Source organism: Loxodonta africana, chromosome 21 (assembly GCF_030014295.1).
Source record: "Loxodonta africana isolate mLoxAfr1 chromosome 21, mLoxAfr1.hap2, whole genome shotgun sequence".
Taxonomy (NCBI): Eukaryota; Metazoa; Chordata; class Mammalia; order Proboscidea; family Elephantidae; genus Loxodonta; species Loxodonta africana.
Window position 1 is genome coordinate 59,649,552 of NC_087362.1, and position 14,858 is coordinate 59,664,409.

Sequence of the window (14,858 nt, forward strand, 5' to 3'; positions counted from 1 at the left end):
AAGTTGAACGAAGTAACCTCATAAATTATTTTGATTTCTGATAAGATGTACGTGAACGTCTAGAGACAGCCTAGGCAAATTCCTTACCTTGGCAAAATTATTTTTTCTTCAGCCGTTAGGAAGGCATAGTCATTAAAAGTGCTAAACTTCATAGATGGTGGGTATTTGAATGGTTTTGCTCCAAAATTGAACTCACATTGTTGATATGACATGAAACTAGCTGCAGCAAAAAATCCTGATCTACAAATAAAAATGAGTACAAAGGTCAACAGACTGAATACAAAACAAGGTTAAGTTCCTACATAAAGAGGTCCTGGCAGAAAGGAAAGGCGGCACAGATTCTGTTTACTAACCTAGACAGGTCTGTGAGCCAGAGAAAATCCTGCCTTTATCCTCCTGTATCTAACTTGGGGATAGCTTTAGGTATGACCAGTAAGTCCCAGTTACTTGAAATAAACTGATTCCCATCATAACTGGCTACATAAATGGACAATGATATTTGGCTCATAAAAAGAATTTGCAAGTGCCCCTTTTTTCTTTCTGGGCTCTATAACATCTTAAATAGCAGTGAAAAGTACATCCTATGCATCTACTCAAATTTTTCCCAGGGAAGAGCTACTTACACAGTAGATGAAAAGACTTGCTTCTCTGGAGGCAGCTGGTTGCCATTTAAAAAGAAGATCATTTGCTTTTCATTCAAGTCTAACAGAAATCCTACTGTGTCTCCTAGAGGAAGAAGGGAAGCTCTGTTAAGATAATGGTGTCCCCCACCAGGACTCTGGGCTCTGCTGAGTGTCTTAAGTGCTTCAATGTCACTGTATTAAGTCTGCCTCTCTAGCCGTGCAGTCAACATCTTCATCTTCTTGGCTTCTTCTGCAACTGAGCTGATCCCTACACGCCAATATATATATTTAATTTCTTTACTGTGCTTTAGGTGAAAGTTCACAAATCAAGTCAGACTCTCATACAAAAAGCCATACACGCCCTGCGGTGCACTCCCAGCTGCTCTCCTCTTAATGAGACAGCCCATTATGATATTCCCCAGTGACGGGAATGAAAATGGGCCCTCAGTACTAGCGGAGGAAAATCTGGCAATGTATAGCAAAAGCCTTAAAATTCCTCTTTCCCACAGGAAATACAGGGTGGAGAGAAGAGTGTGCTGTCACACTGTGGGGAGAGCAACTAGGGTCACATAACAACACGTGTGGAAGGTTTTGTACGAGAAACTGACTTGAATTGTAAACTTTCACTTAAAGCACCATTAAAAAAAAAATTCCTCTTTGCCAGGGAAGTTTCACTTCTAAAGATTTATCCTGAGAAAATCCAGTGGTTTGTAATAATAGTAAAAAAAGGCAAACATGTAAATGTCCAACAATAGGCATTGATGAATGCGTCATGGTACAACTACATACTGGAATGTTGAGAAGCCATTGAAAATGTTATTAACAACCTGGAAAGCTGTTCAAAGTATACTAAGTGGAAAAACAAAATATACACCAAATTTTAAGTGTTTTTTTAAGATCTCTGGATGGAGGAATTACAGGTGATTTTAAGTTTATTCGTTTTGCTTTTTTCGCCCTCTTCTCCAAATTTTTATAATAAACTTTTTTACTTCAGTGAATAGCTTTGAAAATTTTTATTAAAAAAAAAAAAAAACTAAATTGTTCTTGAAGACAATGCTGCTACCTTATACTCAGCTAAATGAAGCAGTTCTACGTTCCTTCAAGAACCTGCGGGCCATTGAACGGAGGGCTTATGCTGGCTTTTCAGGTTTTTCCTTTCCCACACGATGAATTTAATCATGTGGAGCTGTCCCCTCAGAGTCAAGTTCTAGCTCTCCTAGCATGCCTGAAAATTCAGTTTATAGGTCCATCAACTCATGCCAACTGTAGCAGGACACTGGAAGGGACACCTGGAAAAGGAGCTGTGCTATCTCCCTTACCTAGCTCCAATGCCGGGAATAAAATCCCTCCAGATGAGCTATCCCCTACCATATGGCCCTACTTCCTCAGAACGCCATGGGGCACCAGGAGGTCTCTGAGAACACCACCCTCCTGTACGATGCTGCTGTGGCAGGAAGGCACTGTTTACAATGTATTTAGCTGGGAGAGAAAAGACTCAATAACCTTATATCCTTTAGTCTAGGTGTTTAACAAACTATGTGACTAATTTTGCTGCTTAAATCTTCCATTTAGAAATGTTGTCATGGGTCTAGGGCCTTGGATACTACAAATGGGATGGAGCAAAAATTGAATGGGGCAAAAAAAGGTCCATGTTGTTCTGAGACACATTCCTGCTAAAAGTCTTAGAGCCACAGCTGACAGTCCTGGTGGCCTGTGCCCTTGCTGCATCCTGAGTCTGATGTCTGGAGAGTAGAGGTGTATAAGCAGATGTGTTTGGGGCCAAAAGTGCTCTCAAACCCTCTTTAAAAGCTGCTCTGGAGGTGCCCAGAATGAGGCCACCAAATAGTGCCTATTTCACAGGCATCCTGTCTCTGAAAATATCCTTGGTTTAGTGGCATTATCATTATCAGTGTCCCTGATATCTCCATGGCTGCTTTGATTCAAAACATAAACCCACAGAGGAAGGGAGAATACATATTAATCTTAAGGTTATCATTTTCCCACTAACTTAAGAATTTTATATTCTGAAATGTATTTGCTACAGGAAGAGCTCCACCAGAGGTGAAATTATCAGGGGAATACCATTCATATCCATGGAAGTGATAAAAAAAAAAAAAAAGGCTAATATCCCTTTTCTTGTTTAATCTTCTTCCATTAAAACATCTTAAGAAAATGAGATGCCTCATTGTAACCAGTGGTCCTAACTCAGATGACAAGTTCATGATCGAGGTGAATGAATACCTTCTTTCCAGCATGGATGTAGGTGAGGCTTACTTCTGGCGTTGTACCAAATCAGCTGCCGGCAGCCATCATATGCACAGGAATATTCGTCATCCCCAATGCCATAGCCTTCCTGCAGGGAGATAGGGCCCAGAAGGTTTAGCAAGGCTCCACCTGCTCTGATCTGGGGAAAGGAGTGTATCTTCTATAACCATTAACCCAGCTGCTGGAAGCCTAAGCTTTTTGGATGAAGGGAATGTCTATGGTTCATGGAAAACACCAAAGCTATGACCTAGAGGCCTGGTTCCAAGGAAACATAATGACTTCCTCAGCAAATATTTACGGAATGCCTTCTCTGTTCCAGGCACGTCGTGGTTCATTTAATTCTCATTGGTGGCATGAGGCTGGTAGTATTACTCCATTTTAAGAGGAAACAAAGGCTCTGACAGGTTAACCCACTTACCCAAGGACACACTATTAAAAGAGGCAGACCCAAGTTTGGACTGAAAGCCTTCTGATTTCTACATCGGTCCACTTTCTACTTCACCACTGCTGGATAAACACCTTGCTTGCATGTAAACCCAGTGCTGTCGAGTCGACTCCGACTCATAGCGACCCTATAGGGCAAAGTAGAACTGCCCCATAGAGTTTCCAAAGAGCGCCTGGTGGATTCAAACTGCCAACCTTTTGGTTAGCAGCCGTAGCACCTAACCACTATGCCACCAGGGTTAGTAGAGTTTAAAATATCCAAAATGCTCAGAGATTTCAAAACTAAAGCTAAGAGAAAGGTTACTGTGGACAATTATTATCGCTATCATTACCAGTTGCCGTCGAGTCAATTCACAGTGGACAATTTAGCTAATAGTTATTCTAAGATCAGCTCAATTGGAGCATCATATTGGGTCCTTGGTATCTTCTTTTATCACTTATTGCTTTGTAATTATTTCACAGAATTATTAAAATGTAAGGGTAGAGGAGATCTTCAGAATTTATTTTGAGCACTTATAAAGAAAATAGAGTAGAAGTATGCAGATCAGACAACTGCTATTTTTGAGGATCAAGGGTGAAAAGTTTTAGTGGAGAAAGGGATTGAAACTATGGGTCAAATTCAAGTAAGATCTCAGGTCCTGGTGGTGGCCTGCTTATTCTATGGAATGAACAATGAGAGCAGTGAGGAGATCGACTGAAAAAAAAGTTGCCACTCCTCAGCTACCTGGACTATAATATCCTGAATTTGGATGAGTGTTCTCCAAAGTGAAGCTTCTGAATTAGCTGTAAACATGAACTATTCAGACTATACAAGAGTTATGTGAACTTGCCTCTAACTGCCTTCAGGGAGAGAAGAAATCCTTCAGCCTACTAGAAAGAAAACAGAAAACCTTGCTATCCCTTTCAAAGGCTCTACAAGTCAGTAAGTACAAAACTGACTTTAAAACCACTAAAATTTGGGCTTTTGGGCATGGGCAAAGAAGCAAACAATTCTTTTTTACCTTTACTTTCTAATGTTTAGGAAGTCCTTGACAGAACACTTGAAAATAATTCCTAGAAGATTCCTAGCTGCCAAGAGTTGGTAAAGAACAGACACATTACAAATGCTTTACCATGCAGTGTCTTCTATGTCTGGATGAATTCCACAATGGAGTGGCAGTGTATAACAAAGGAGGAATTCAAATAATTTTAACCAGAGATCTGCTCCCATAGATCTATGAAGTAGGTGCCTCCATCAAGCAGAGATGCATTTTAAAAATCCCTTTGAGCTTATGGCTCAGAGAGCAACCTCAATGGCATTACATCCTCTCTCAACCTAAAAGCATTTCCAGTAGAATTAACTTTGGTTTCTACTGGCTGGGATGGCTAACTGTGAGAACAGGGTGGCTAGCTTATTATTTGAGGTGACAATCTTGAACTGCCTGTTTCCAATCATGTATATTTTAGTAATAGAAACATTATGGACAACAAATAAAAGAAAGCTTGCAGCGGTTCAGGCAATATTCTGAATCCATTCCCCATGTAGTGGATGCTGTCCTTTTTTCTGCTGTTCAGCATCCCAATCCCCCTTTTTGTTATGGGGGATACATGTCATAGTGTCCTGCCTCCCACTCCGGAACTGGAGTGATAAGATTTGATCTAGGCTCAGCCATCTGGATCCTTCATCAGACACTCAGTGTGGTGCAAATGACCCCACACAGAGGGATGGTTAGGATGGATTCATGCGGACAGTGGTGGCTGCATCCTGGCCAGACCATTCCCCTAAAACACTGGCTGTTGTACTTCCTGTCTCTTGGCCTTCTGAAGTTACCTTGGAGCCTGTCTAGTTCCCTAACCCCTCAGTTGTTCTGGAAGCCCCCCAAAGGCTGCCAAGTCATTCCTTCTGATAGCCAGAGTCATTTCTCCAAGGCAGGATGCTTCAACAGGAGAAGGAGCACGGGGTATCCTGGTCCGAGTTTGAATTCTGCTCCAGCACTTGGAAGCTAGGTGGCTTTGGGCAAGTTTCTTAATTAACTTCTCTGAGTCTCATCTTCCTCATCTTTAAATGGGAGAACAATACCTTTCCAGACTCTCAAAAAGATTGGAGATGATGTATGTGAAGGACCTGTCACATGGTAGACCCTCATGGAAAGTTAAGATATTTTAGATAAGCTAAAATGTACCCTTAGAGAATCACTTCTACCAACCACCCCCCCCATAAAAATATACAACCCAACAAAACAAACTACTCTGTAGGTAACCTGAACAAGAACTATCCTTAAACTTCTCATTTTAATGATCTGTCTCTGAGCCCAGCAATTTGATCATCCCCTCAAAACTGGTGAGAGTTAAAATAAGAGGCACAATGGAGGGACTACAAATCTTTAGAAACTGGGTGTATCCCAGGAATGACTTATTCCATAAAACCACACCCTGTCTGTACAGGCAAAAAAAATTCAGAACCAAAGAACAATGCCTATTTGAAGCAAAGGATTACATCATCATCAAGATCCTAGGAAAAGATATATCAGATTTTAACGATTTCTAACAGAGAATCAACCAGCACGTAGATCAGGAAAAAATGCTTTTGTTTGTTTGTTGTTTTAAAGCAAGAAACCAATAGTCTATCAAGCAATCTGGATGGTAGGAAAACAATTATTTTAAGCCTCTTAGCTTGAGAAGCCAAGGGTCTGTAACTACATGGTGGAGATTACAGTTTCATCTACCAGATAATGAACTGCTCATGATTCAGCTTCACTGGCCATTTAAAAAGAAAAAAATTGTGACATTCAGTCTCAGATACACTCCACCTAGTCTTGTAGCATGCTGCTGTCAACTGGGGAGAGACAATCCTTGTATCGTAGCTTCTTTCCTGGAGGAATTCATATTTCTTCTAGTTCTGGAACAATTTTTCACTTCCAACTGAGGACACTAGCTGATCTCTGAGATTTTCCCCATTTTCAAATGCAAAGAAACAACTGTGGTAGAATAGGAAGGTGACTAAATTCTAGTCTGAGTTCCTTTATTTCCTACTCTCAATCTCAGTTTTCTCATCTGTGAAATGGGAACAGTGATGGTAAAAACCGTTGTGGGAATCAGATGATAGGCAATAAAATAAAGATGCTCTGGAAATTAAGATTTTTTTTAAAAGTCCTTAGAAATTATCTTTAGGACATCACTTGAGGAAGGCTGTCCATAGAGTTGATACTCTCTGCTTTAAATGGGTATTCCAGTAGGGAACACGAGACTTACTAGAATTGTTCTCTAGACGTAGTTACCTCTGACTACGTGGTACCACAAAAAAGCCCTATGCTTCTAGGTTTTAATGAAAGGGCCCAGTAGGTTAGTAGGCTCTGCATCAGGGAAGGCTCCCCAGAAAAGCAACACTGACTGGGGCCTAGTTCACCCTAGATAAGAGTTCAGACTTGACCTCTCCACTGGCCCTCTTCCTCCAATCTGTCTCTCTAATCCAGGTGTTTTAGTAAAATGCCATTAACAATTCCTGGGTACAATACAGCCTTGCTAAAAGGGCCCTTGAAAACCCATGCTTATGACAGGCAAGTTTCGTTTGACTTTCTTGGATCACTTCTAAAACCCACCCCAGGACCTTCCATATGGATGTGGGACTATTATTTTAGATTAATAAAATAATCCAGGGGCTTTACCCCAGCTCAAAGAGTAAAAATCATACGTACACAAAATATTCCTGATTGAAACAGCGTCAACTTCCTAACAGCTTATAAGTTGGCCAACAGAAGAACACCAATTGGGCTATAGGTATTAGAAGCTTATAAACTGGCAAGAAGTCATACACTGCAGGAAAGGGAGGAGCCCCAGCACCCTCATCCTCGGGTAGCAGTAGCTCAGACCTGCTTACTCCAGTGAACCTAATCTTCCCCCTTATGCTGCAGCTTTCTACAACAACAGAGAAATACTAAATATTGAAAACAAATGTGCGTACTAACTAAAGGGTAAAATCAAATGAGAAAATTCAGCACTTAGTATTTTATGAAAGAAAATTCCTACAGTTCTTCAAGTTTATAGTCAAGGTAAAAATCATCATTGTTCCCAATATAAAATACGAACTGAGCCAAAGATGGGGCTGAGGCTGGAGCAGCACCCACAGAGACAAAGGACACATCCAAGTTCTAGGGACGAAATTAATGTGAGCTTAGACTGGAGGAAAAACAAAAGGCTGGGGGGTAATTTCACTTGTCTTTTACCTAATTCTAAATCAGTTTAGCAAACCCCTTTAGGGGTTTGCCACCACGTGGTTCAACCCAAGAAATGATTATTGCACAAACCTATCTGAAAAATAAGTATGCCCGAGTATCCTCCACCCACCCACCCACAAAAAAGCAAACTCCTCCTGCCCCCATTTGTACTCATACTCACGTGATTGAGAAATTTGCTGTCTCGAGTGGCCCAGCCTATCTGCATAACGCCAGAAGTGATCACTGTTACTTCGTAGTACCACACCCCGGCGTCTACACAAAAGGTGCAACGCACACTTTCAAAGGAGGAGGCATCACAACGAGCCTGGCAAAACCAAAGAGCATGACAGTACACATCAGTGCCTGAAGACCACCAAAGATAACTGACTGCTCAGCAGGTTGAATATATTTCGCCTTATTAAAGCTTCTGGTGGACTACGCTTTCCTCCTCCGCTCACCCCTTCAGTGACAAAAAATGCAAAACTGAATAAAGCACAGTCTGTGGCTATTTTATAGATTTCCAGGGAATTCTAACAAGATTGGTGCCAAGCTTAGAAGGTCTCAAAGATGGCTGCAGGAACAATTAGTAAAGGCTACTGGCTTCATTTAAGTCCTTACGGAGCTTTGCTCTCATATTAGAGCCTTTTACTAATGCAGAACATTGCCTTACCCTGCCTTGTTATGATGGAGGGGGAGAAGGATACCAAAGAGTATACGATGGGGTGCCTATGTACAAACAAAGCAGAAACTACATAAGAGATTTGGCAATACCTAAGATCAAAGAGATGTTTCTAGCCATTCTTCAAATAGTTCTTTAATCCTGACATGTCTAGTACCCTAATTGCACCTTCCTGGACATAAGCAGCTCTTTCATCCACCTTCAACCACAAAATCTTTCAACCACAAAATCAGCAATGTTTTCAACAGACAAGGAGAAGGGGAAGTCCTAGACTTACTACAACTGGCTATTCAGGGATTAAAAAAACGAGTGGCTCCAAACACCAGTCATTGTATTTTCAGCTAAATAAAAAGAGATTAGAAACAGAAATATTTAAACCACATGGTCAATAAATATTACAGTGCTCACTATATGTGTAGCATCATATGGGATAGAAAAGATTACTGTCCTGAAATACCCTCTCCCCCACCACTTCTTCCCCTAACCACTTTTTTTTTTGAATCTGAAATAAACTTCCATCTATTCTGCAAGAAATTGCCTTTGTTCAGAATCAGGACATGAAAATGCAAGCAAAAATGTCCTCTTTTTTCCCCCTGAGAGGGCCACCTGTGGGAGCTTTACCTCTAAGCCGTGAGGTGAGATTTTCAGGTACTCGCTGACATCGTTGCTATTCAGCATAGCCCTAATGTTATTCAAGTCCACTTTCTCATAGGTCAGCTGCCTTCCTTCTTTTAAAACTGCAAAAGAAAAAGGGTCATGTTTCTAAGGCAGCTCTCATTGCCGGCTGCCATCTGATCCTAGTCAAGGAGTGGAGGTAATCATAAATGGCAGATGGGTAGGGAGACTTATAACCCCGGTTTTGCTGCTACACTACCACATGAAAGCTAATGAAGAAAATACTAGGAAAGGCAGCATTGCTAGGTTTACGCTTCTCTTCCTTCTATTCAGTATTTTGCATGAAACAAAATCCAAATTGCACACTTCGGAATGACTCTTTAACTGCCATTACACGGCTGTGGTCTAAGTTCCTTTCCACATTGTTGGGGCAGGAACAGGGGGTTGGTTATATGTCTACTGAGACTGTGCTTTGGCATGTAATTTTAGTTCTACAGCCCTTGGATGAGTTTATACTATGGCTTTAGATATATGACAAATACTCACAAAGGAATTAGCAAATGATTACAGACAGTGTGTTACTGGATAATGAACTAGTGTTCTAGACTAAGCCTTGGTGTAATTCAGAAGAAGAGAAAAGGCAGGAATGACCCTCATGGTATAGACAAGACATGAGTTGAGTTTTGGATACCAAAATTGGGATAGGGAGAAGAGTAAAGAAAAGGAATTTCAAGTGAGGGGGAACAGGCCCAGAGGTAGGAACGATCAGGACCTGTGTATAGGACTGTGAGGAGACAGTCTGCACTGGGAAGAGTTGACCAGGCAGCGCCATATTACTGAGGACTTGGACACAGCAGGAAATAGGGCACCAATAAAGGTTTCTGAAGGAGAGTGCTGTCATTAGAAACACTCCATCTAATTCTTGTCTGAAGGGTCCCAAGTATACATTTCTGCTAGAATATATCCAACCTTACTAATTGAGGACCTTATAAGGAAGGACCCACACTCACTAGAAAAAAAGAAAGTCCAGTGATTCTATAAGAGACATGGGTTTGGAAATAAAACAAGACATTTTAATAAAGGACAACTTCCACTTACAGAGATTGTCTAAGCTCCACTGGGCACAGAAACCAACTTGACGTTTCAGGTAATCAGGATCATCAGCCCAGGACTCCAGTGTGACCAGCCGGTCACTAATGCTGGATTCAGAGATAGTCAATTTATTTTCACCTGTTGGGAACGATACGAACTTGAATTAACAAAGAAAGAGTAGGAGGTCTGAACACCCCTTTAACTCAGTACTGAAGTCACTCCTGAGGTTTAACCTTCAGCCAAAGATTAGCCCAGGTCTATAGAGCCAACAATAGCAGATGCGAGGGAACGTGCTTCACAGTTCAATCATGTATACGAGACTAATGGGAACGCCAGCCCAAAAGTAAAGACAAAAATGCAGGAAGGGATAGGAAAACTGGATGAATGGAAACAGGGAACCTGGGGTGGAGAAGGGGAGAGTGTTGACATATCACGGGGTTGGCAACCAATGTCACAAAACAATTTGTATATCAATTATTTAACGAGAAACTAATTTGTTCTATTAACTTTCGCCTAAGTCACAAAAAAAAAGGGTGGGGGGAGGATTTGTTGGGCACCCTAGTGGTGGTAAGGAGTGAGGAGAGGCACTTGGAGATTAGAATGGACTTCCATTATAGTTTCTGGGAAAGACATAGCCAAAGAGCTTTGACTGCTTTCTAGAAAGTGGGTAACCCCATCACTAAATTTATAGTCATAAGATGTGAGTAATCATGGTCACCAAGTTTTGATTCTTTATTTTTTTTTGAGAAAACCCTTGCCTTTATTACTGTTACATCTCACTGGCCTTAAATTGTCTACCCAGATAAAAACAGAATGTATGCATGTTTGATGGGGTTCAAAGTACAAATGGTCATCCAGTAACTAAGAAAAAATTTTAACCACAAGTACAAAAGATCATTAGTGCAAGAAGTCACTATACCTACTTGTCTGTGCAAACTTTTCCAGTGCAATAAGTGCAAAAAGCATCACTGTGGGGTGGGACTGCAGCTTCTGAAAGACAACAAGACATGAAAAGAAAATATCATTCCTCTGCAGCAGCAGCAAGTTACCAATTTCATCTTCTTGCCCGATGTGTGATAGATTTTTTTTGGAGCAGTCAGAAACGTTTCACTCATTTAAGTCCTAGCTTATCCATTTGGCTAATAATGCTAGCAATGAAGAATCAAGATTGAGTCTCTCAATCTTACATTTTTTTCATTGAATCATTGGGTTAGTTCATAGATGTGGAGATTTCAAAAGTATTTTGTTAAGTGCACTATGATTTTTTACTTAGTAACATGTAAATTTATAAGTTTGTTAAATAAAATACTGTTGATTCTTACATTCGTTTAAGCAAGCCAAACAGAAACTTAGGATTATAGGTAAAAATGACCCTTTATTCAGAACCCTAAGGAGAACCACTGAGTTCCAAAATTATAAATATTTAACAACTAAGGTTAAAAAAATTTTTTTTTTTTTTTTTAAGGGCCTAGTTTTCAACCTGCTCTCTGAAATGAATTCTACAAATACTGATGGAAGGTGGGAGAGAGCAACAAGTGGGTTCTTTCAGTTCCATTTAAGTTCATGTCAGGTGAGTTTACATTTAAAGAAATTCTATCTGTTTAACTAAACACTACATGCTTCTTGCAACCATCCTTTCTCCCAGCTCTGCTAGGATCCTCCAACAGAGCTCTAGGAACATCGATGATTCCCACTTACTGCCCTGGTACTCAACTAAGTTCTGAAAAACTCACAGACCACCACCCTCCCTGGCTGCAAAGTTCGTTCAGCATCCTGTTTCTTGCCATGTCCATTCTCAACCCCTCTGCCTGGTGTTTCAGGCCCTGAGCCCCCCACGGCCCCCACCCAACCTGGCTACTCAGTCTTATGTCCTCCTATCCCTGTCTTCTCTGATCAGACAGTTTTCTGCAACATACCAGAAACCTATTCACTTCTCTTTGGGCTTCTGCCTGTGGTGTTCCCTTAGCCGTCCTTTCCTTCTCTGTGCACAATCCAGTCCTAACCTGCTGGTCTGACCCCGTCTCTCCTGACTACCCCAGCTCTGACCACCCACACCTTCCTCACCTGCTCTCGGAACTCCTGTGGTACTTAGACTGAAGGAGGTGATTTTGCCCTGGATCACATCCTGTCATAAAATAGAGACTAATTGTCTTGTCTAGGCAGCTCTGTTTCCTCAACTAACCAGTAAACTTCTTGAAGGCAAAGGATTATTTTAATACTTCTTTATCCCCACAATGCTTAGCATAGTGTTGTTTTAAGCACATACCATATAGGTAAAAAAAATAAGGCCCTTCAGATCTGAGTTTTGAAAAAGGCCAATGCTCACTAGGCCTGCAAAAATAACTTTTAAAAAATACAGACCAGTTAAGGCTATAGCTCTGCAGTGTGAGGGTCTACAGGCACAGTCTCCACAATATCTCAAATTCCCCCATGCCAACAGTTAAGAGCAGTCAGCAGGGTGTGAGGGAAAAGAGTAGAGATTTATAAATACTGGGGATCTGACGGTCTCCTGGCTTGGAATGTCATGTAATTTTGTTTCCACCATGGATGTCCCTACTACTCTCTGGAAGACTCTAAAGACACACAAAAAAGCCAACCATAGTAGTTATCTTATGACTAAATTTAAAACCAGACCAACTCAGCTGTTTTTGCTTGTAATAAATTCCTATCCCACCGTCATTTTTTTTTTTTTCTTTTTAATAGAAGGAAATAAATAAACGCTCAGGAAACACCTGCAAATAAAATTTATAACTAATTCCATTCTCTGTGCCAGTGCACTATGCTGGCAATTTGAGAAAACGCATTCGAGATGACTAAGCTTTGATGTCTCACTTACCAGACACTGTAGCAAATATTCCAGTATTCCTGGGCTAAGTAAACCTATACTTGCAGGACCTAGATGAACATAACAAACACTGGATATAATAAGATGTGCCATATTATTTTTAATCAGTAACTACCAACAAGTTTGGTAGGACTCTTTACTTTTACAAAATACTCTTATGCGCATTATGTTATTCAACCCTCACCCTCTGAAGTAGGAAACATTACTATCCCAATTTCACAGTTGAAGGACTGAGCTTACAGAGTGAAGTGGTCACTCATGGAGCACAAGGCAGAGTCTGAACCTTTACCCGTGTGTTCTAATTTCTAATCCATTGTTTCTTTCACTACACATGCTGTAACCAGCTGAGCTATTCACCTGTACGTTGATGTCAACTTTCCTAAAATGGGTAATATTCATAAATGTGTTAAATATATGCTTCTGAAGAACTGTTCAATCTAAAGTTCCTTTTCCTCTTCTCCTACTTTGCATCCCTTCATTATTTAGCTAAATGTTATAAAGTGTGTGTGTGTATGTATATCTACCTTCATTTGTTAAACTGAGTTTCACTTTTCCTTTTATTCTTTATTTTAAAGCAAATAAGTAAAACTTTTTTTCTTTTAAATTCCCCTCAGAAAAGTCACAAAGCTAAATTATATTGCATTTACCTCTGTGGCCTTTGAGTAATTTTTTTCCAGTTAGTTCCTGTCCCTCAATTTTATTTTTAAGATACTTCTTTCAGACACAGCAGATTAGATCAAAGACCTGCAGTACAATCTTCCCCTGAATGCCAGACAACTTAAGATCTTCCTTTGTGGAGCTTCCCAGAGTTACCTGCTAGTTTTTCAGCCAAGCAGCCTAGGACTGCAGATGTGTTCCTGTGCTTGGCAGGATGACCTGAGTCCTGGCAAGCTACTTCTCCATTTAAATTGAGAATTTCAGTCAATTTCTGGAGTGCATCCTAAAAACAAGAATGTACAAGTGGATTTGATATACACACCACTCCATTTTGTTCCAAGATAATTCTTTTGAGACAAAAGTTGTAACCAGGTGTTAAATAAACTCGGAACGATCATATAAAACAGTAACAACATACCCAATTATATCACCATTGATGGGAAACATCACTTGATCAACATGAAAGTTAACTTACATGAATTGATAGATCCTATTTCATTAAAAAATGCACAGTTGTACAATGACAAACAAAAAATCAAAGAGTAGCCGCTGAGGCTGTTTATGTATATCCAAATACTTCATGAGATTTGGTTCCTTGGTTTGGAGGTTTAGGGTCATGGTTTCATGGGACATTCCAGTTAATTGGCCTAATAATGTGTTTAGTAAGTCTGTTCTATCTCCTGGTTCGTTGCATAGTGCCTGGGGTCTTAAAAGCTTGCAAGCAGCCATCCAAGGCACACAATTGGTCTCTATTTGCCTAGAGCAACAGAGAAAGAAGGAGAGTCAGGAACAGGAGGAGGATATGGAATGTGTGGCTAATTGCCTCCATGAACAACTGCCTCCTTTGCCATGAGACCAGAAAGACTGGATGGTGCCTGGCTACCATTACTGAACATTTTGATCAAAGATTCCATAGAAGAATCCTGATCAAAAGGGGGATAATGCAGAACAGAATTTCACATTTTCACAGACTCCAGACTTTCTGGAGCCATGAAGGGTGAACAAACCCCTGAAATGATTGCCCTGAGATCATCTTTAAGCTTTAAATCAAAAACATTGTCTGAAATCGTCTCAAAACCAGACAATAGTTTAGCTTCGCTAGTAAAAAAAGGTCTGCCTTGAGCATTGTGCTCTTAAGAACTACCTATATGGGATCAAAGTGACAATAGCAACTCGAAAGATTAGACAGGAACCTGAGGGGGCAGTGAGTTTATGTTAGTTAGCAAGGAACACCTCAGAAAAGGAGGGTGAGAATGGTTACACAGCTCGAATAATGTAACCGATGTCACTAAATTGCATGTGTGGAAACTGCTGAAGTGGTGTATGTTGTGCTGTGTGTATTCTCAACAACCACCACAAAATAAATAAAATTTAGGTTAAAAAATGTAGCAGTTTTATCAGATATATGCTACACTACTGAATCATTAAACAGACTAAACCCACCC

At 40.5% G+C, this 14,858-nt stretch overlaps 1 protein-coding gene across 5 annotated transcripts in view; it reads right to left on the bottom strand.

Moving 5' to 3' along the window:
- The window catches only part of RSPRY1 (ring finger and SPRY domain containing 1), a 52,534-nt gene that overhangs the window by 14,023 nt on the left and 23,653 nt on the right, over nucleotides 1-14,858 (bottom strand). For all 5 annotated transcript variants that reach the window (XR_010318890.1, XM_003416291.4, XM_010596060.3 and 2 more), the window contains exons 5-13: nucleotides 13,570-13,696; nucleotides 12,748-12,806; nucleotides 10,835-10,901; nucleotides 9,918-10,049; nucleotides 8,826-8,941; nucleotides 7,707-7,850; nucleotides 2,865-2,976; nucleotides 624-726; nucleotides 88-240 (exon numbers count right to left, since the gene is read on the bottom strand). Coding sequence is in view for 4 of the 5 variants with exons in the window: in XM_003416291.4 (XP_003416339.1) it covers nucleotides 88-240; nucleotides 624-726; nucleotides 2,865-2,976; nucleotides 7,707-7,850; nucleotides 8,826-8,941; nucleotides 9,918-10,049; nucleotides 10,835-10,901; nucleotides 12,748-12,806; nucleotides 13,570-13,696 (1,013 nt within the window). In the remaining variant the exon portion in view is untranslated. The remainder of the gene's footprint in view (nucleotides 1-87; nucleotides 241-623; nucleotides 727-2,864; nucleotides 2,977-7,706; nucleotides 7,851-8,825; nucleotides 8,942-9,917; nucleotides 10,050-10,834; nucleotides 10,902-12,747; nucleotides 12,807-13,569; nucleotides 13,697-14,858) is intronic.